At 38.0% G+C, this 21,250-nt stretch overlaps 1 protein-coding gene across 5 annotated transcripts in view; it reads left to right on the top strand.

Moving 5' to 3' along the window:
• Positions 1 to 21,250, top strand: part of AGGF1 (angiogenic factor with G-patch and FHA domains 1) — a 43,266-nt gene that overhangs the window by 8,660 nt on the left and 13,356 nt on the right. For 4 of the 5 annotated variants that reach the window (XM_032778340.2, XM_075067000.1, XM_032778343.2 and 1 more), the window contains 3 exons: positions 619 to 804; positions 17,600 to 17,957; positions 20,738 to 20,849. In XM_032778340.2, the coding sequence (XP_032634231.1) occupies positions 619 to 804; positions 17,600 to 17,957; positions 20,738 to 20,849 (656 nt within the window). Of the gene's footprint in view, positions 1 to 618; positions 805 to 13,053; positions 13,124 to 17,599; positions 17,958 to 20,737; positions 20,850 to 21,250 lie in introns of all 5 variants that reach the window. The other variant, XM_032778344.2, reaches the window with a different exon arrangement.

The raw sequence follows: 21,250 nt of genomic DNA, 5'->3' as shown, positions 1-21,250 counted from the left end.
CTTGCATCACTCAGGGGTGTGAATAATCCACACCCCTGACCGACATAAATTATACTGACCTAAGTGTGGAGGCAGGAGTTATTAAGATGACACAGAGCTTAGAGCGTCTTCACCAGAAGTGCTGGAGCAGCGCAGCTGTGCCACTCTAAATAATATAGTGTTGACATAGCCCAAGACCTCAGGCAAAGTGGATCAAAATACTTGGAGTTATTCAGCTTCAGCAATATACAGTCGTCTTCATTTACAAATGTGGATGTCTTTCTTTTGTAAGGTGTCTATTTTGCGATGAATGCAAAAGCAGACATGTTAATCTTAATGGAAGTTCTATACTGAAGGAAGACTAGACTCTTAAATTTGCAACTCTGCATGGGCAAACTCAATCATGTGCTTTGGAAACCTATGTAATGCTAGTAAAAAGTGCTATACTGACAGCACTAGAAAGTGAAGGACAGCTACAGCATAGACATTGGTTTTACAAGCTTTCCAACACATTCACCATTTTGGCTCAACCCTGCACCATCACCTGTTTTACTCTCTGCTTTTAGGGATGCTTATTCCTAATGTTTAGTACATAAATCAGATTAAAGAATGCATTGTGCTTTATTATTCCTTTTAAAGGAAAATCAACTTTATTATGATCCAACCACTGGAATCTATTACTATTGTGATGTTGAAAGTGGCCGATACCAGTTTCATTCACGAGTGGATCTGCAGTCTTACCAGGCTTCAACCATTCAGACTAGAGATAAAAAAGGGAAAAAGAAAAGAAAAGATCCAGAGTGGATTACTGCAAATGAATATAAGGTAATTTATTTCAGATTTGCAAATTTATCAAATGCAAAAATTATTTTTCTGTGATGCAACTTGTGATTAACAAATGTGTGTGCATTTTGTGGACTGAAAGAATGATATGTATCCAAAATGTGATCAATGCATCACTAAAAGTTAATTATTTTAACACTTTCTAGTGTTTAATTCTTTTCTGATTGACGGGGCTGGGGGGGGGTTAAGTCAGCATGTCTTTGTGCTGCAATTATAGTTCAAACTGAGAAAAACAAAGTATATACAACACTTTAAACTCACCCATGAGTCATAACTCTGCAATAGATAAGTACAGCTAGGTAAATTGAAGAAGGGAGTAGCAGATTTAGTTTGAATATAATTGCTTTTATGTCAGATCACTAATGTTACCTTAATGTGTTTTTTTAATTCTTTTTTGTGTATAAAAATATAGGAAAACTTTAAGAAAAATCAATGTGAATACCTTTTATCCCCCAAGCCCATTCCATTGACATCTTGAATCTATAGTGATTTGGATCCAGTATGAAATTCATAGAATTATTTTAATTAATGTTATATCCCACCCTTCTATTCAGATACCATTTGTTCAGGCCATCTTTTTGTCATCTGCTGTGTCAACTGAACTACTGTGATATACATCTTAATATGTAAATGGCCACTGAAATCAGTGTGTATTTTAAGAAAAGTTTAGCGCCTCTTATTACATTTTGTCTTACAAATGCTAAAACAGTTTGCTGTGTACTACATTTATAAGTAGACATTTCGAACTTAGACATACTATCATCTTCAAGTGGTACAAGTATAAGTTCTGTTGTCATTGATGCTTATAGCAGAATTAAAGAAACATCTTCCTAATGTATATCAGTATTTGCTATATCAAATGATTGTTGCAGAGGAACACCATTTGAATTGTAAATCAGTTTTTTTCTATTACTCATTTAATTACACATGTTGATTACCTCAGTTCACAGTGCTTGCTAGTTTGCATTTCTAAACAGAATGCAGTATTGTCTATTTTCCTCCATGAAATTACATGAGCATCTCACATTTCAGCCAGTCATGTTGTCTAAAACCTCGAATAAAAAAAATCATGCTTTTACAGTAGGGATTCTCACCTTCCTGAATCAAGTCCCTCAACCAGCTTTATTTTATTTTTTCACTTGGAGCCCTTCCTACTCACCCCACCCTTACCATAGTGAGTAGGATACTGTCACCTAGTGTTGCTAAAGCATTTTGTTCAGGAGATAAGGCAAATTACTTAAAATACAAGTCAAATGGTACTGTAAAAAACATCCCTTCTCTGTATTAGTGCTGCGATGTCAGTCAGTGTGAGAGGTTTGGGCTTGTTTGGTATTGGAACTCAGATCAGTGCGAGGTTCAGTGTTTGGAAGGCAGAGTTGTGGGTCATCTACTTGGAGCTGTTTCTGTACTTTGTCTTCAATGCGGTAAGTCTGGAAAACCCATCTTTGCACGGGTACAATGAAGCAAAAGGTAGAAAGAGTAGAGAGCTCTGGGAATTTCTCTGTAATTGAAAGCCAGAAGTTTGAGAGGGAAAAAGTTCCAAAATTGTTGTCCTGTCTGCTATGGCATTTCAGCTCAATTTGCTATTCTTCTAGCTCCCTTGAAAGATGGCTTTAACCTACAGAAATGAGCAGATCATGAGTCCAGGCAAATGAGCTGCAGTCTTCTTGGAAGTAGTAACTGAGTAGTGCTTTCAGTCCCATCACATGTTCAACAACGGCAGCCTGTAGCTCAGGGGTAGGCAACATATGGCATACGTGCCAAAGGCGGCATGTGAGCTGATTTTTAGTGGCACTCATACTGCCTGGGTCCTGGCCACCAGTCCAGGGGGCTCTGCATTTTAATTTAATTTTAAATGAAGCTTCTTAAACATTTTAAAAACTTTATTTACTTTACATACAACAATAGTTTAGTTATATATTATAGACTTATAGAAAGAGACTTTCTACAAACATTAAAATTTATTGCTGGCATGTGAAACCTTAAATCAGAGTGAATAAATGAAGATTCGGCACACCACCTGAAAGGTTGCTGACCCCTGTTGCAGTTCATCAAAATTAGGCTTGAAAGGATTAGATTTTTATTGGTAAATGTCAGTTTTACCATGTATACTCATGCCAATAAAAATATTTCCATCAATAATAATTGAAATTTACAGATAGGCAAAGTAAGAAAATTGCTGCTTGAAAACTTAGTTTGGTTTAAGGCTATTTACTTTGTATATTTTGACATGATGCTGACAACTCGTGTTTTAATGGTTATACAGCTTGAATATCAACATGTATCATTAAATTACTGTTTGGACCCCCCCTTAATTTTCCACAAGTGTGAACATTTAAATAGCTAAAAGTAAAAGCTTAAAATAAACAGATATTAGCCACTGAATTATAAAAGAATAAAAATTAGTTCTGCCAAGCATAATTGCCACCCCACAATCCTAGAGGAAATCTGAAAATGTGGGAAATGTTGTAGTTTCCGCTTGCAAATCAAGAGGCCCACACGTCCTGTTTCTGAATAGAATTTGTTAATTTGTCTGATAGGATTTATTCTTCACTTGCATAGATGCATTTAGTGAATTCAGATGGTTGAAAACTTTAACCAAGTAAGCAAATAGAGCCAGCCAAAGGTAGTCGCAGAAGATGGTTAACTTCGCATCAGTTAAGATGATTTTAATCTCTTCACATGACTCAAGAAGGCGAAGTCCTTTTCTTCTTGATAACTACCTTTGGTTTGGAGTAGTAGGTGGTGATTATTGTCATGCTGTCTGGAGTGGCTCACAACCATGAGTGCCAACCTCAAGGCAGACTCAAAAAGCAGGGCAGAAACCTCAAACTGGTTGTATGCTCTATAATTAGACTTCACCAACCCAATAACAAGATGAACTCAATTTGCTCAATATAACAGTCTTACTATGGAGTCACAGACAGTTCCTTGGGCATTTCAGTCTATCCTGCCACCCATGCAAGCTGGGCTGTGTGATAGGTGGTTACTTTACACCAAAAAGCGCAGCAACATTCAGGTTACTCCCAGTCCCAAAGGACCAGTCACTTATCCCAGGTCATTTGTATTCAGATCTCAAACCAAATACCACACCTGTAGCCAGTCCTGTAATAAATTAACTAAAGATTTGTAAACTAAGGAGGGAAATGAGTTATTTACAAGGTTAAAATAGGAAACACATGCACACAAATTAGTTACAGTCTTAGATTAAAAAAGGTGCACCACTACCTCGATATAACGCCACCCCATATAACACAAATTTGGATATAATGCGGTAAAGCAGTGCTCCGGGGTTGGCAGGGCTGTGCACTATGGTGGATCAAAGCAAGTTCAGTATAACACGGTTTCACCTATAACATGGTAAGATTTTTTTGGCTCCCAAGGACAGTGTTATATGGAGGTAGAGGTGTAATATAAACTCCTATAGTAAGCATACCTATATGTTCTTTAGGGCTGACCCATGCTAAACTGTATGGGGATCTTTTGTTTGTTTAGGAGTCTTTTCCCCTCGGAGTCCAGACACCATAAAATCTAGTTTCTCCTTGTCAGAGATTTTTATCCGCTTCACCCCAGAATCCAAGCTGATGGGATAAGTTCATGTGTAGGTCTCCCCTTCATGGAAGGAGTAAGGAAGGCAATCGACAAGGTCTTTATCCTTTGATGCTACACAAAGCCTTATTTGCCTTCAGTGGACCATCTTGTGTCTAGGACAAGCACTTTACCTTAATTAATGCTGCTTCCTCTTTGGTGAGTTACACCATTAGAAGTTTACAATGCAAATACTCAGTATAACTTTATGCCATGGGCTACAGGTATTATAAGTAGGATTAATGCATGAAACATCCTACAAACATTCCATAAAGTCTAAACACTAAATACGTTCCTATAACACTAATATCTATTTTAACTGTACTAACCCACAGGTAAGCCAGACTGATTTCCACCTATGCATTTGTCTGTGTACACTGAGGCACTGTGCTTTTGGCATGAGTTGGCATCTGGTCTGCCAACATCACAATGATCAGATCTCATTTCATGACAGAACTGAAAATAAATGTGCATTAAGTGTCCATGGTTTTATAAAATTTATTATCCTGCACAGGACCTATGAAGGAAGGCTGAAAGAATTGGGTTTACTTAGTCTGGAAAAGAGAAGACTGAGAGGGGACATGATAGCAGTTTTCAGGATCAAAAGGGGTGTCATCCGGGAGGAAAAGGGAGAAACTTGTTCACTTAGCCTCTAATGATAGATACAAGAAGGCACTGGGCGTTAAAATTGAGCTAAGGGAGATTTAGATGGAACGATAGGAAAAAAGTTCCTAACGTCATGATGTAGTTGAATCACAGAATAAATGCCTAGGAGTTGTTCGGAATCTGCGACATCTCTGAGATATTTAAGGAACTAGTAGATAAAAGTCTATTCAGGGATGGTGCTAGACAGTATTTGGTCCTGCCATGAGGGCAGGGGACTGGACTTGATGACCTCTCAAGGTCCCTTCCAGTCTTCGAGTCTGAGTCTATAACTGACTTCAAGGCTGATGCATTTTCTTGGCAGCCGAAGCTTCTCTGTGTGTAATGCAGTGTGTCCATTTGGGACTGGTGGCAACTTACTGAATGTGGGTGATAAAACTACTGAGCTTTTCCCATCATGGATCAAGCACCATCACTGCAAATCCCAAGGCATCAAATGAATATTATCTAGCACAGTAGCTCTCAACCCTTCCAGACTACGGTACCCCTTTCAAGAGTCTGAATTGTCTTGCAGACACCTAAGTTACACCTCACTTAAAAACTTACTTACTTACAAAATCAGGCAAAAATACAAAAGTGTTACAGCACAGTTTTACTGAAAAATTGCTTTCTCATTTTACCATGTAATTATAAAATTTAATTTAATTATTAAAGTTATTAAATCAATTGGAATATAAATATTGTATTTACATTTGTGTATAGTATAGAGAGCAATACATACAAATGATTGTATGAAATGTTAGATTGTACTGACTTGGCTACTGCTTTTTATGTAGCCTGTTGTAAAACTAGGCAAATACCAAGATGAGTTGATGTGTCCTCTGGAAGATCTCTGCGTACCCCCAGGGGTACATGTACCCCTGGTTGAGAACCACTGATCTAGCATTTCAGATTTGTTGCCCGATGTATGTTGAAAGGCGTTGACAAAAAAAAATTGTTCAGAAGTGACTCAGTGCACAAAACGCATAAACAAGCAGTTGTACAGCTCTAGCAATATCTGTTGTCTGAAGTTGGATTGCATTGTATTGACTCATCTGAATATATTTCAACACTTCGTGGTTCACACCACTGAGTTCTGAAATTCTGCAACTCACTGTGGTGTTTGACAGTGGAATGGCACCATCCTGCAGAGCTGAGCTTTCCCCAGACATAATGGAACAAATCTCCTTTGCAACTGGCAAAATCAGTGTATCTGCTGTGGTGTGAGGCTTAGTATGACACGGCACAAGACGCTTTAAGATGCTTTGCAGGCAGTGTAGCATGCTTGCTTATAGTACTTTTTGGCTGCTTTAATGCTTTGAGTCTTCCTTTGAAAAAGTCAGGTGGCTACCCTCTAGTCCACAATGTCTCATCTCAATTTGCAAGGCTTCAGGCTACCATTAGCCAGTACATCACCACAGACAGTGCTTTGTGGATGAGGTTCATTTGCAATGCCAATAAATGTAAATCTCATTTCCAAGTAACTTTCTTCATACATCCAAACTTTGTTTCTTCGAAGATGAAGCACTAGTACAATCACCATCTCTTTTCATGCCACAAAAACTGATCCATTTTATGTACTGTACAAGGCAGCTATTCTAATGATTAAGCACTAGAAGAACTGCAAAATTGGATGCTCCAAATGCCTGAAGGAGAGGAAGGGTATAAACCTCAGGTCTCTGGCCCCCAACTACTTACAATACCAAGTGGCAACCCCCAAAAAATAGGTTCCATTATCTGAACTAAATCTAGAGCTAAATTCCTGAGCTAAATCTAGAGTACTTAACAGCATCCACAGGACACTCAGACCTAAAGTTATAAAAATGGCCTCCAGTTCTGTAGGTGGTGTTATTTACACCTCTAGTTGCATACACTTAGTAATGATCTGATTGCACCTGTAAGTTACTTAGCCAGGCATCTTAAGGGCACAGACTTCAGGTTCCTGGCTTTACTCCTCCAGTTACTCACATCACTTGGTGGCAACACTGGGGTTCAGCACATTGCCTCCCCTTTCTCAACCTTAGGTCTGGCAATGCACTGGGCCTCTGGGCTTGGAGAGTTGCAGAGGTGCCCATATTGGCAATCCCTGGAATTGCAGGGTGGGGGGTGTTATAAGGTATATTTCCCAAATCTGAACCTTAGCGTCCAAAATTTGGGTACCTGCATGAAACCTCTAAGCTAATTTACAGCTTAGAAATGTAAAGCTGCCACCAGGAATCTCCAGTCCCGGTAACTCTTGGTTCATCCCAGAACCGTTGCTGGGGACCCCAGGACCAGACTCTGAGTCTCCACGAACAAGGGGAATAAACCATTCCTCCCCTCCTTCTTCATCCCAGTTTCTTACCCGCCGTGGGGACACTAGGAGGTTACCGTGGCTCAGTCCCTTGAAACAAAACACAGAGAGATCAGGTTCTCTCCCTTCCCCTCCTTTACCTTCTTCCAGGCCTCCCTCTCGTTACCTGGAAGATTAGGTACTTAACTCCTGATACAAAAACAGAAGGACATTCACCTTCCCCCTCTTCTTTTCCCCCTCCCATCTTTCCCTGAGAGAGACGTAATCCTGGCCAAGAATTCCATCCCATTGCGCTCAACTAGAATAGAAATCAAACAGGTCTTAAAAGAAAGCTTTAATAAAAAGAAGAAAAGACATAAAAAGTGTCTCTGTAATCAAGGTGACAATATTACAGGTTATTTGCTTATAAAAATGAATAAACAGCTTATTCAAAAAAAATACAATTAAACATTTAGCCAAGTACAACTCAAGTGCAATACAAAAACAATGTAAAAACATGTATGTTTTCTGTCTGTACTTACACTTGAAACAGAAGATTAGAGAGCCAATGGATGATAGTGCGATCACCCTAGAGCCTAGAGAGCACGAACCAGGACAAAGACCCTCACACCAAACTGCATCCCCTTGAGATTTGAAAATATCTTGTTTCCTGATTGGTCCTCTGGTCAGGTGTTGTTTGTTACCCCTTTGTAGGTGAAAGAGACATTAACCCTTAGCTATCTGTTTATGATGGGGGAGGGTGGACACAGCTTCTTGTACAATAACAGGCTCTTAATAGTAACTCCAGCCACTCCCTGCTCCACTTCAGCCTCTGGGAAGTAGCAGCATTAAGGCTATAGGCTGTGGAGGGTAATACCCATAATGGCTAGGGCTCTGGACAGGGATTCTGGGAGGAGGGGGGTTGAGGAAAGGGCTCTGGACCCACCCCAATGGAAGCCACACACCCTTAACCTGCAGGCTCGGTGCTTTGAATTCTCCTGAGGGATGGGAGCCTTTAATGGCATTGCAATCACATGCACTAGGTTGCATTGCCATTCACTCAAGTTTGGCCTGGCTGCCCTTCCGCACTCCACCTGGTAGCAGTGATCCAAAGGCATGTCATGCTCAGTAGTTACATAGAAACATTTCAGTTGTTTGGGAGAATTGTTAATAAAATAAAAACATTTTGTATCAGAAAGTAGGGGAAAACTGCCTTTGGGGGGAAGTGGAGTGGCAGAACTTTATTCGGTTAATGATGGATCTGATAATTTTTCATAGCAAACTTGGAGTTAATTTCTTTGGAACAGGCGCTTAAAATGGTGTTGTTTTGTCATAAGGGTCAGATCAGTATTGCCTAAAATATAGTGTTAAAAATAATGGCCCTGAAGTGTTTTACTTTTTCAGTAAGTACATCTATGCTTAAATTCTGGATGATTACCTAGCATGTATCATACATTTCTACTAGAAACAGCTGTTTATTATTTACATTCTCTCCTTTCTTTTGTGAGAGAGTTTTTGTTTTTTTTTGTTTTTTTGGTCACAAATAACTTGGAGGGTACTCTAGCTGAAGCAACTAAGTTATTTGCCTTGCTGTTCTCAGACTCCCTCTGGTTTTCTGTTTGAGAGACAAGGTGGAGAAGGATGAGACTACCTTTTTTAGGCATCCTGCTGTTTTGAGAGACCCATTCAAAGTATGCACAAATTTACTGAATACAGTTGTGCTCCATCTTTATTAGAAGACCATCTCCATTAAGGAACCCATTTTTGTCAGACCCCTTTGGTAGCTGCTTAATACAAGTTTCACAGTATGAATAATCTCTAAATTTCTTTCATTGTAGGTGAAGAGGCCTCTAGTTGACTCCTTTCACAGTGCTAGTGGAAGTAGTTCCATACCTAGATCAGTTGCCATGAGTAGAGTAGATTCCCACTCTGGAATATCAGAGGCAGCAGGCCATCCCAGTCTGAAAGCATGCATTGGGCAGCTAGCACAGTTGAAGAACACAGTGAACTCTTAGGCTTGGGGGGAGGGGGGGCCAGGAGGGGAGCTAGCGAAGGGGGCATTTAAAAGTAGTTGTATTTTGTACAAAATGTCCAAATCAGTAGTAATGTGAAAGCATAACTCTACTGAAGCCACTTCTCCCCCAGTATATTACAGATGCAGAGCTTAATTCAGCTAATGACAAGCTGCAAGACTGAAAAGTCAGAATGGTAAACGCTTGTCTGTTGGCAAAAGAAGAGCAGACCACTTAAAGTTAGTTCTGAGTGATCAGGTGTTTCACATATCTAACAATATTTACAAGAATAAAGCACCATACAAGTTGTTAAGGGAACCCTCTACCCTAGCTAGCAAAAGCATGTCAACACATCTTGGTGCTTTTCCACATTGCCCTTGTCTTCCACTTCTGCTATGTAATCATATTCCATATGGACTCTTGGATTGAATTAATTTGATTTTTAGTAAGATATTTTATATATGAAATCTGGTTAGCAAATTAAATCTTGTATGGAGATTGGCTGGTATAGTCAAAAGGCAAGAGGTAAACATCTATAATTTATGATGTGGTCTGTGCTAGATGCTTTTTAACTATGTACCTTGTTCAAGCAGGCAAATCAGTTTACAACTTGATTGGGCAACGAGATATGCATTAACATGAAAAAAAATCCAAAGTAAATAAGATAGGCAGTGCACAATTTTCTTAAATGTAGTTGTTGTATCTTTGAGCACAATAATTAAAAAGAAATGGTGTTTCCAAGTAACAGCAATTACTTTTTGCTGTTTTGTAAATACAAGCAAATGGCAAAACATAAATAGAAAATGAAGTGTAAAAATAGTCTGTTATAGTCAAAATTTATATTGAAAATAATCAGTGAAAGGTTTTTTGAGCATTTTTATATAACTATATAAATTATTATTGTGGTGTTCTTAAGCAGCTAATCTAGTTCAGTTGCAATACTTCCATTTTCAGTGATCATCTTATTATATAAAGAAATATATTGAGTAATAAGAAAATTACCAGCTTGTGTAGAGATTATGACAGCACCTGTTATATAAATACTAAGGAAGATTTTCCTGTTGCAAAACTTACCTTATTAACTACTGCAGCTGCTGTCAGAAGTCATTCGTTCATATTGATAGTGTGTAGTGTTTCTTGGCAACATTGTATGTGGTCCTTTTTTTGGGGAGGCACAAGATAGTCAGTTTATAGTAATTATTTTAACATTTTAAAGATGTCTTTTTAATCTGAAAATGAATCAGGTTTGTTTGTAATGAGTAATGTTATGGTTCTAGTGTTGTATCTTATGCAGATAGCTTTGCTGCTAAATCTTGCTTTTGAACCATTATCTTTGCCGGATACCTTACTTTAAATACTGTTTGAAAAAGTCATATCTCTTATCTTGCACTCCAACTTTATGTATCATTGTATATATAAATTTAGATCTACTCCGCATTTCTGTCACTCTAGAGATCAGAGAATATATATTGCATAGTCAAGGGATGTCGATTCATTTCTCTTTATAAGACAAAGCATTCTTTTACGAGAAAAGGAATTTAAATTTTGCCAGCTTTATACTGTAATCAGTCCTATCACTTGATATCAGGAATCCTAAACAGTCCACTATAATTTCATTATGACAAAACATAAAGCATCCCCCAGGGTAGGTCATAGAAACTTACAGGTTGCCTACAAATATTCATTGGACTAGTAATGTTAGTTATTTTGAAAATGAAATTTATTTCTGGTTATTTCACGTTGAGTTACCAATTACTTTAAAGTGCAGATTTACTCTGAAAAGTGACTGAAAAAAGCAACTTCTTACTCGGTAGACCAGGTCCATGTTTGCATTCATAGTCATAGTTAGCCAGTAACATAAAGAGATAAGTTTTTATTACATTTTACTCTACATTTCTCTCTTCCAGAGCCTATATAGCTGAGAGAATGAGCTGGATTTTGTTTTGGTTTGCACATCATTAACAGAATTGGTAACTTAAATTCTGAATGCAAAATCTTTATTTCTGGTGATACATAAGTCAGAAGGAACCCAGCTTGACTTTCAGATTCCAGGTTGAGTGTGCAGAGTTAGCAGATTTTAAAAAAAATAAAGGAAGAGAAGGAATTTTTAATTAGACTGTTTAAAACTCCTGTACAAACAGATTAGATCTCAAAGGTTAATTGACAAACAAAAAACCTGGAGCCCCATCCATCCTTTATAACAGTAACTTTTCAGAGTAGAAGTGCACTTCAGTTACTAGCTTATTAAATATAAACAAAATTGTTGATATACATATTTTTATATAAGTATTAAAAGAGAGCGTTCCAAATACAGAAAGTAAGGAAATTCAGAGTCAGTATAAGTTGAGTTACTCTAGGTATATGGTGACATACAGTACTAATACAGTATGTTTGTTTTTTTCCACAAAAGTGATCAATGAATTCTTATTGGTTTATTCCACTTAAGCCATTTTTCTTCTGAGTTCAGTAGTTAGTTAATTTACTGCTTTTATTAGATTAATTTCTCTCATTTATTCTTCTCAACCACATTTCTTTTAATATTCGTTTTTGCAGCCACAGTGATGAGATGCATTTATTGACTGTAGTCTCAAAAAATCTAAACAGAGATCCGTTTTTCAGCAAGTCAGGACATTTTCCTAACACTATAGTAATAAGCAATATATTCCCCACATTTGAAATGTTCCTTAAAGAGACATGTAAGTGTAGGCATACAAAAGATTAACTGTCATTTAAAAAAAGAAATCCCACACTTTTACATATTTTGGAGAAATAGAATTACATAATAGAAACCCATAGAAGGCTTCTTCTAAAATATTGTGCTTTTATTGCAAAAAAATACTAATAGAATTTTTTTCATCTTTAATATCACCTATAAAACAAAGCTGTTTAATTTTTGTATAAATAACGGAAATGGGATAAATAACTTCTATAGGGATATTCATTCTTTTAGATCTCCACAGTCACTTATTACAGACCTTTTTTCTTTGCAGGCATGAAACTGAGAACTTTGCCCAAGAAATTTTGTTTTTGTCTGATAGGACACAAAATCAGATAAACTTATGTTTTCTTTGATCAATAAGGGCTTGGTGTAATACATATTGAAGTTTTTCTGTTAACTTCGGTGGGAATTGGATCAGGTTTCTATTTCTTCTGGCTGTGAGGGATTGAAAAAGAATAATATTGGGGGAAGATCCTCTTCATACATGGAAAAAACGTTTAAAAGTAAGTGAATTTGGGGGAATAAAAACCAGAACCTTTTAAAAACCAAACAAGGATTGAATAAATGATAAACATAGGCCTCCGATACTGTAACTAGAGCCATGGGTTCCACACAGGTGCAAAGATGTCTCTGTGTGGCTCTGTTTGCCAGATTGGGGCCTGAGAGACTACACAAAATTACTAATTTGAGGCCTGTTGTCTGCATCCAGTTTCTTACGTAATTTGCTCATGAAAAACACATTAGTAATTTTTATTTGATCACAGTAGAAACTAGTTTTGATTGTGTCTGTATCCAACATTTTTCTCTTGACGCCATGCTGACTGTACAGTTCACTTCTCTCACAGAATTCAATAGGCTGTCTCAAAACTAGGTGCACTTAGCTATCTCTCCAGGAGACAGCATTTAATAGCAAGTATTTCCCATAGAACTCTTGATACAGATGATATTTTTTTTACAGTGTGCAGTTTACTATCTGCTGCTATTCATCCTGTCTTTAGGTACATCAGTTGACAGAAACCATGGCTAATCTGAAGATTTCTTCTTTTGAATTGGCAGCTTCTGGTGAAGGTAGAGTTGAGACACCAAACACGTTAGTCTGTGGATGTTTACCTTTAACCTTGATAGATTAAAAAAAATTCTTAGTAGCTGGGTAGTTGCTGTTTAAATGGTTTGTTTGTTTTTTTTTAGCTGGAGGAAATAGGATTAAATTTATTGCACCTATTCGCCGTAAATCAAATCTAGTCTTTAAATTATTTTCTAATTGAACTGAAATGTACAAATCTAGACATCTGCAGAAAACTTTGACAAGCCTTCTGTCTAAATTATAGTTGCCAAAAGAAATATTAAGCATCCTGTTACATCAATATATGGTGTCTTGACTAACCAAGAATCACCTTTGATGTTCTTACGGTAACAGTCACATTTGTGCTGCTTGCTGTGTAAAGGTGCCTGCCAAAAGGATTGGGGTGGGGGGGTTGTTCCTCCTTCCCCTCCCTCCCAACTTTTTTTTTTTGAACTTATGATATGAAGATGGCCTGACCCTTTTTTTTTTCTCCGCTCTTTACATTGGAAATTTGGCTTCTGGGTTGCTGGAGTAACTGGAGAATTAGTGGAATGGTGGCATTAAGCAAGTGGAAGCTTAGCTATGAGTGTTTTATAAATCCTTCAGTAGAAAAATCAGAAGTCTTCCGTTTACATTTCTCTGAATCTTAAGGAATTGACATTTCTCAGCTTTTTTCAGAAAAAGTACTGGTTCCTTCCTCTAAGCAGTGGTTATGTTGAATGACGTCTGATTATTAATCTAGTACATGTGTTGATGCACATTTACAGAGATGTTATGTTCTGCATTAATACTACAACTGATATATTATGAAAAGTCGTCTTCTGCACCGTTACTCTTTTGTACGTCACTGCTTTTGCATTTTTTCAGATGCCGTATTTCCGTTAAGATGCCCTTGCAAGTGCTTTAAGAATGAATTGAAGTGTGTCTACAGCTTTAACATTACAGAGCACCAGGGCATGATGGAAGGAACAAAATTTGTTCCTTTTAAGCATGGAAAGATGGAAGCTACCACCCATAAAATAAATAAATAAACCCCAGATCTTTACAGAAATGTTGGATTAACTAACAAAACCCCTATCTCATGCATCCTTGATTCCTAAATTTATTTGTTGCTGTACCCAAAGCATGCCAGGAGCTTTATGAACAAGTATAAAAGTCATGGGCCTTCCCCAAAGAACTTAGTCTGAGTGTCTGATCCTGCAAGGGGATTTATAAGCATGGATCCTTATGCTCACAGAGTTCCATTGTCTTCAATACTTTGCTTCAGCAGTAGTCTACACATGCATAAGGATCCATGCTTGTAGCTCACTTTGCAGGATCAGGACTAAGTCCGTGGTTGTGAGGGCTCAGCATCATGCAGCATCAGGTCTCAAATAAGAACTTTCCAACAGGGATATTCAATATATATCATGAATAACATTGCCTTTGTTTTTGTACATTTGAAACAACCAGTCAATAAATTCCTGACCCTGCTGCCATGAACTTCAGTAAGAGCAGAATTGGGCCAATAAATTGTAAATTAAAAATGTAACACTGAATTCTTTTTTTGTTGGTTTAAAGATAATCTGCAAATATCTACACTTACTTAAATAAACAGGCTTTCTATTAAGTACTAAATGCCCCCACTTAAACAGCTGAATTGGGATGTTTCAGTATATTTCTAAAGCTGACTTTGCTTTTTTCTTTTTACATGGCGTAATGTGTTGAAAGTCATCTATACTTGTTGATTTGGGGCAGTGAGTTCGCATGTAATACTACATTTTTGTCAGGAGGAGGGGGAGATTGCCTTTAGATGATGATTTTGTTTATGTATATTCACTTGCTTTCTTTTTTAAATTGAGTAGTCTGTTACTGCTGAGATCAGAATGTTGTATAAGTTTTATGTTTATATGGGCATTGATGCTTAAAAAAAAATTGTTCAGGATGTATGTGTCATGCTTTTTCTGAACATTTGATCTGCATACAAGAATTTAAAATGTATATTGCAGTTTTCATCCAAGAGTATCTAATCTTACTGGCCAGGTTTTGAGCCAGGCAACTATCTATTTTCTAATATACAACATCTGAAGGGATGTTTAAAACAATATCTTCACGTATTTGCATAAATACTAAAGTGAACAATTTGTGAATACACATCTGTCTTTATCTTTGATAAAAGTTATGATCTAATTGACCAAAGAAGCTTCTACCATAATTCTCTCTCAGGCACTTGTGACCTGTGTAACCTCTTCACCAACCAGGTTGCCACATTGCTAATTACAATTTTAAATAAATGACAATGGCTCTGATCCCTAATGACCCTCTCATCCAGTCCCTCCCTGGCTACTGGAGCCAGCCATGGCCACTTGAAGCCCAAACATCCCCAGGGAGGGCTGCATGGAAAAGATACAATCTGAGCTCTATCATCTTTTTTGTGCCTTGTTTATGTGGGGCTGAAGCAGTAATGATTTGCATCCATTCCTTCCCTCTCACCACAGACAGGCCTACACCTTCACTACCCAAGGAGGCAGAGATGGTGTTGCTGAGGCAATCAAGTGAATTCCTCTTTGGGCTGGTCTACACCATACAGGTTGACATAAGGCAGCTTTATGTCAACCTAATTATGTCAGTGCCTACACTACAGCCTTCCTCCAACCGATGTAAGTGCCCTACTACACTGACATAGTAACTCCACCTCTACAAGTGGTGTAAGGCTTATGTTGGTGTAGTTAGGGCGACACAATGTCTGTAGACACTGTGCTCCTTACTTTAGCTGTCTGTTAATTTCACAGCAGGAGTCATGAATTTGACAAGAAAGCCAGGCAGCTAGAGCCCAGCTGTCCTCTGCTCCCCTGGAGAAATGGGTGGCTTTGGACCCTGCTCCATTCCAGGAGACGGGCAGCCTTGTCAATTTCACAATTTGGTGAGCTCTGGGTGGTGCAGAGGTGAGAAGGCCCTGAGGAGCCAAGAGGGTTAGGACACTCACCACTGACTCAGGGAGGGTAGTGTGGATGTGCATTGTGGTGGCTGTAAGTCGACCTAATATAGGTCGACTTAGATTTATAATGTAGACATACCCTTTGATGCAGAAGGGGTAAGATTTGTGCTCTGAGACATCCCCACCCTTCCTATGCAGATCTAAGTGATGCAGTGTGGTGGTCCTTTGGTTGGAACAGTCTAAAGTTCTTCTAGAATTGCTGTTTAATGAGAATTTAATGTGCGTTGAGCGGAAAAGCTCTTTGAAAATGATTTTAAGTTCCAAAACAGCTGAATGTGCATGTAGACTTAAATGTTTTTTGCTGCCTAGTGGGTTAAGGCCAAGACTGGGTGACAGGAATTCTTGTGTTCTAATGACAGTTCTGCCATTGACCTGCCTTGTGGCCTTGAGCAAGTTACTTTACCTCTCTATTCCTGTTTCATTTATAAAATGAAAATACTTAACTTCTTTCACAGGGTTTACATTAAGATTAATTCATGTTTATATATAATCTTTTAAAAAAATACTTGGCACTTTTCCATTGTTTACTTGCTCTGTTTCAAGAGTATTAGATTTATTGCAAAACATCTATTCTGAGTTCAGGGTTCCAAATAAGTAAATAATTTGGGATCTTAAATGTTTTTCATTTACTTGACAAAGCTTTTCTGTTCACTTAAGTCTCAGGGTTGGTAGATTAAGAATTATGACTACAGTTTTTCTTAAATAGTCTGGAAAAGTTTGTCATTCTTTGTGTTGATTTAATATTTTGTCTTGTGAAATTTTTGATGGTCTTGTGAAGGAAAATCAAATGCATGCTATAAGCCAAACACTGATGGACAAACATACAGTAAAGCCGCGTGTGTATGTGTAATAGAGAAAAGTCTTTCAGTAAGGAAATAGATTTTCAGTATGACTCTTCTGTGGCATTATAATGGGAACTTGGAAAATTAAACTACTTCTGCAGTGCCTTGTAATGAAAGGCTTTGTTAAAGATGCAAGTTTGAAAGAAGAAAGGAAGGTCGATCAGCGAACGTAGCAGGGAGTTCCAGGCATAGGGAGCAGTGTAAAAAAAGAGAAGACAGACATAGAGGAAGAGATGAAGAACAATTGAGGAAGCTTGGAAGGAGCATAGGAATTGAGTGAGGGGGAAAGAGAAATTAGGAGATGAAAGCAGAACAGACATATTTGGGATGGATTTACACAGGTCTTTGAGAGTGAGAACAAGAATCCTGAAGCTTGTTGTGAAGAAAGAGGCTGTCAGTGAAGGGATTAGAAGAAGAGAGTGATAGATACAATATCAGGAATTGAAGATAGCCATAACATCTTGGATGCACTTGAAATGGGTGAAAGGTGTCATCTGGAACCTCTCTTGCATGCACACACAAGTTTATTGATTTTAAAATCTCTTGACACTAGTTATAACATCTAGTGAAGGATTTAAATCTGTTATTTAAAGATTAAAAGAATTCAGTCCCTAAAGACAATGTTTAATTCCTCAAGTTTGGTTTCTATAAATCCTCTCCAGGATTTGGACAAAGAAGAGCAGAAATCACCCAGAAGTCTGAATTGCCTTTTCACCACTAATGAGCAAATAAATTCTACTGAAGAGGAGGAGTCTCCAAATGCAAGAAAGAAGGCTAAAGTGGACATTGATATAAGAAACAGACTAACAACCAAAGAATCAATTATTGCAGATGGTATAAATTCACACCTTAACAGAAAAACACAAGATACTGCTGCATTTATGGATGACAGTAAAATAATAGAGACAGAGAGTGAGCCAGAAGAAGGTGAAATTACTGACTCTGAATGTGAGGAGTATAGCACTGAAGATGAAGTAACAAGTGAAGAGAGTGTAAACTCAGAAGACTCTGAAAATGAAGGTGAATTATTATGGCTTTTATATACAGTATTTTCTGTAGTTTTTTCAGAAGTCCAGTAAATACATGAGAGCAAACTATAAGAAAATGATAGTGACTCATAAAAATAAAACGGAAAAGGGATGACTTGAGGTAGTTTAGCTTTTAAAAACTGCAGTCTTCATGAAATATAAAAGCTTATGCCAATATTCATTGTGTTCTTTCCATTCTTTCCTTCCACTATTTTTAGGACTAAAAACAAATATGGATTTTGTTCTTGTAAAAGCTGTCATATGAGTATCTTTCTTTTTTTTTTTTTTATTTTATTTTATTTTATTTTGTGATGTTAACATGATACTTTTTCTTTGCTTACATAGACTGAATATCGTTTGTGTAGTGAAAATTGTAACAGGAGCTTTTAGACAGGGAAGCAATGCCATAATACATATACACTAGAGAGTGTAACCTATATATACTAAAATTAAGATCACAGTCCTATGCTTATAGTAATTTCTGGGATCAATTCTCCAAGTAGTGCATAGAATTTGTTTATTGATAAAGGTTCTCTAGACAAATACCATATAATCTACTGAGGGTGAAGCTCATCTATGCTGCAGAGGGCGAGCACAATCCGTCCAGACCACTTTAAGTCCTACTTTGGACGTGTTCGAGTGACTGTGGATGGAGTAGGTGTACAGGGAGGCCTCTATGCCCTTTGAACGAGTGTGTCTACACTACCAGCTAGATGAGTGATTCCCAGCTTGCATACACATACGTGCATTAGTTCTCATCAGAGCTAGTGAGCTAAAAATAGTAGTGTTATTGCAGAGGCATGGGCGGCGGCGGCAGCAGCAGCAGCATGGGCTAGCCACCCCACGTACATACCCAAAGGGTTCAGGTGGGTTTGTGCTCAGGGCTGCTAGCCCTGACTGCCACTGCTCATGCTACCATGGCTGCTCTACTGTTTTTAGTGCGCTAGCTCAGATGAGAGCTGACATGAGTGTGTGTGTGTGTGTGTGTGTGTGTGTGTATATATATATATATATATATATATATGCGACCTGAGAATCACATCCCGAGCTCCTAGTAGTTATTGCCAAAGTGTCTTCATTGTTGGCTCTGGATAGGTTAGAGCAGTGTTTGTCAAACAGGGGTCTCCACTTGTGTAGGGATAGCCCCTGGCGGGCCGGGACGGTGTGTTTACCTGCCCCACCCACAGGTCCGGCTGATCGCGGCTCCTATTGGCCCGGAGCAGCGATCAGCAGCCAATAGGAGCTGCAAACGGCCGGACCTGTGGGCGGGGCAGGTAAACACATGGCCCAGCCCGCCAGGGGCTTTCCCTACACAAGCGGCAACCCCTGTTTGAGAAACCCTGGGACAGAGGTTGGCAGAAGGACTGGACTGTGGAAGAGGTCACAGGATCTAGCTTTATGCAGATCCTGTGACCTAGAAACATTACCAAAAAGTGCATGGAGGGTCTGCAGTTGTTTTTCCAACCCACAGATTTGAGTAGTAGCTGCAAGGGCCCTGTACTGCAACCCCATGACCTGGCTACAGTTAGGAAATTTTATCTGTAACATCCCTTTTCTTCATTCACATAGAGCCAGGTTACTCAGGCTTTATGCAGATAAAGTGAACTCCACGCTAACTGGTTTAGAACTCTAGTGTTATTTAATCATAAATCCCATGTAACTGGTATGATAATATATTACAGTTGCATTTAAGATCGTTGACTTCAGAGGTAAGTTTTGGGTTTTAGTAAACATCAGAATTACATTCATGGTAGTCTCTGACCATCAGGTGCTTTTAGTATAAATAAAGGCATCCTTAGAACATACTAGTCTGAAAAGTGAATGTAGAAATAGCATCTTGGTAATACGGTGGTTCTTACCTTGTGACACCTTGATTGATTTTTATCCTTCTACTCATTAGAAAAATGCTTTTCTAACTATCAACTCTGCAAACTCAACCTAGGTTCTGAAAGTCAAGCTGTGTTCTTTCTAGCTTGTGCATCAACACCAGAGGAATAAAGAAACTGAGGCAGATTTATGTCCTTGCATCTGTGCAACCCAGTATTTTCAAATTGTGCCCTTAATTACACCTGCTCAACGTCATTAAATACATGTGCAACAGCATTGTCTATCTGAAGACACACAGTTTACCCAAGCAACTGGAATTCAGTTAACAAGTCTCTTCATGCACAAGAAGGAACAGAATACAGCTCATTCTCTTCTAACTGCGATGGCTCTGTAGTGCTAAAAAGTACTCAAAATTAAACTTTAGTTATTAAAGTTATCAGATATAATTCTGAATACCAATAAGGAGCACATTTGTTGAATAAGATTATATTTTAGATAGTTTCTTTTCAGAGTAGAACTACATTTTAAACAAAATGTTAATTTGTTTATTTCTAATCAACTGTCTCTAATAACTCATGAATAAATAGCATGTCTATAACTTCTACAAAGTTATTTTTTATGCTGGTTGAAGTAAATATGCACTTCAATACATACAAGTAATCCAAGTAGCCCATTCCAACACACTGAGGAAAAAACATTTCTGACAGTTTGGACTGGAAATGGACAAATTAAGCTTTTTGAAGAATAGCTTAATCAAAGTTGTTCTGTCAGAACTGCTTGTACATTCCATTTGCTAAAACTGATGCAGGATTGTGCCGGACAACACCAATTAATTGCAGTTGAGGTGTGGCTAAATCCTTTCCAAGCATCTGAAAAGTTAGAGAACTGTGATATCATAGTTGTAGGCTTTGCTTTTTACTAATACTTATTTTTTTGTAAATATAGATGAAGAGAGAATTTGGCCTCCATGTATCAGAGTAATTGTAATTAGATCACCAGTACTGCAGACTGGATCACTTTATATCATCACAGCTGTGAAAGCTGCTACAATTGGAAGGTAAAATTGACTGGAATCTATGCAGTCCTGGCTCATGTCTGACACTGAAAAATTGTGTGAGTCACTACGTTTGCGTTCATCTTTTTACATTAGCAATTCTGAAGTTTTGGTATAATAGTAACCAGTAGATTGCAAATGAGTGCAGTGTGATTGGCTGCAGAGAGTTCAGTGAAAGCTATTATCACCTCCCAAAAGGTGATAATGACTTTGAGGCCACTAAGTGCCTCTTTCACAAGTAAAAAAATATAATTCTGAAATTCAGAGTGAAGCATATTAGATATTTATGCTGGAACCCTGGTCTCTCATATTCACATTCCAGTAGAGTTGACTCAACTCTTTATCTCTGAAATACATAAGTTGAGTTTGAGTTTATTTTTCCATGGGTGTCTTTTGGATGAGAT

The sequence above is a fragment of the Chelonoidis abingdonii genome, chromosome 6, assembly GCF_003597395.2.
Source record: "Chelonoidis abingdonii isolate Lonesome George chromosome 6, CheloAbing_2.0, whole genome shotgun sequence".
Lineage (NCBI taxonomy): Eukaryota > Metazoa > Chordata > Testudines > Testudinidae > Chelonoidis > Chelonoidis abingdonii.
Note: the sequence above shows the minus strand (reverse complement) of the source record. Positions and strands in the feature narration are given on the sequence as shown.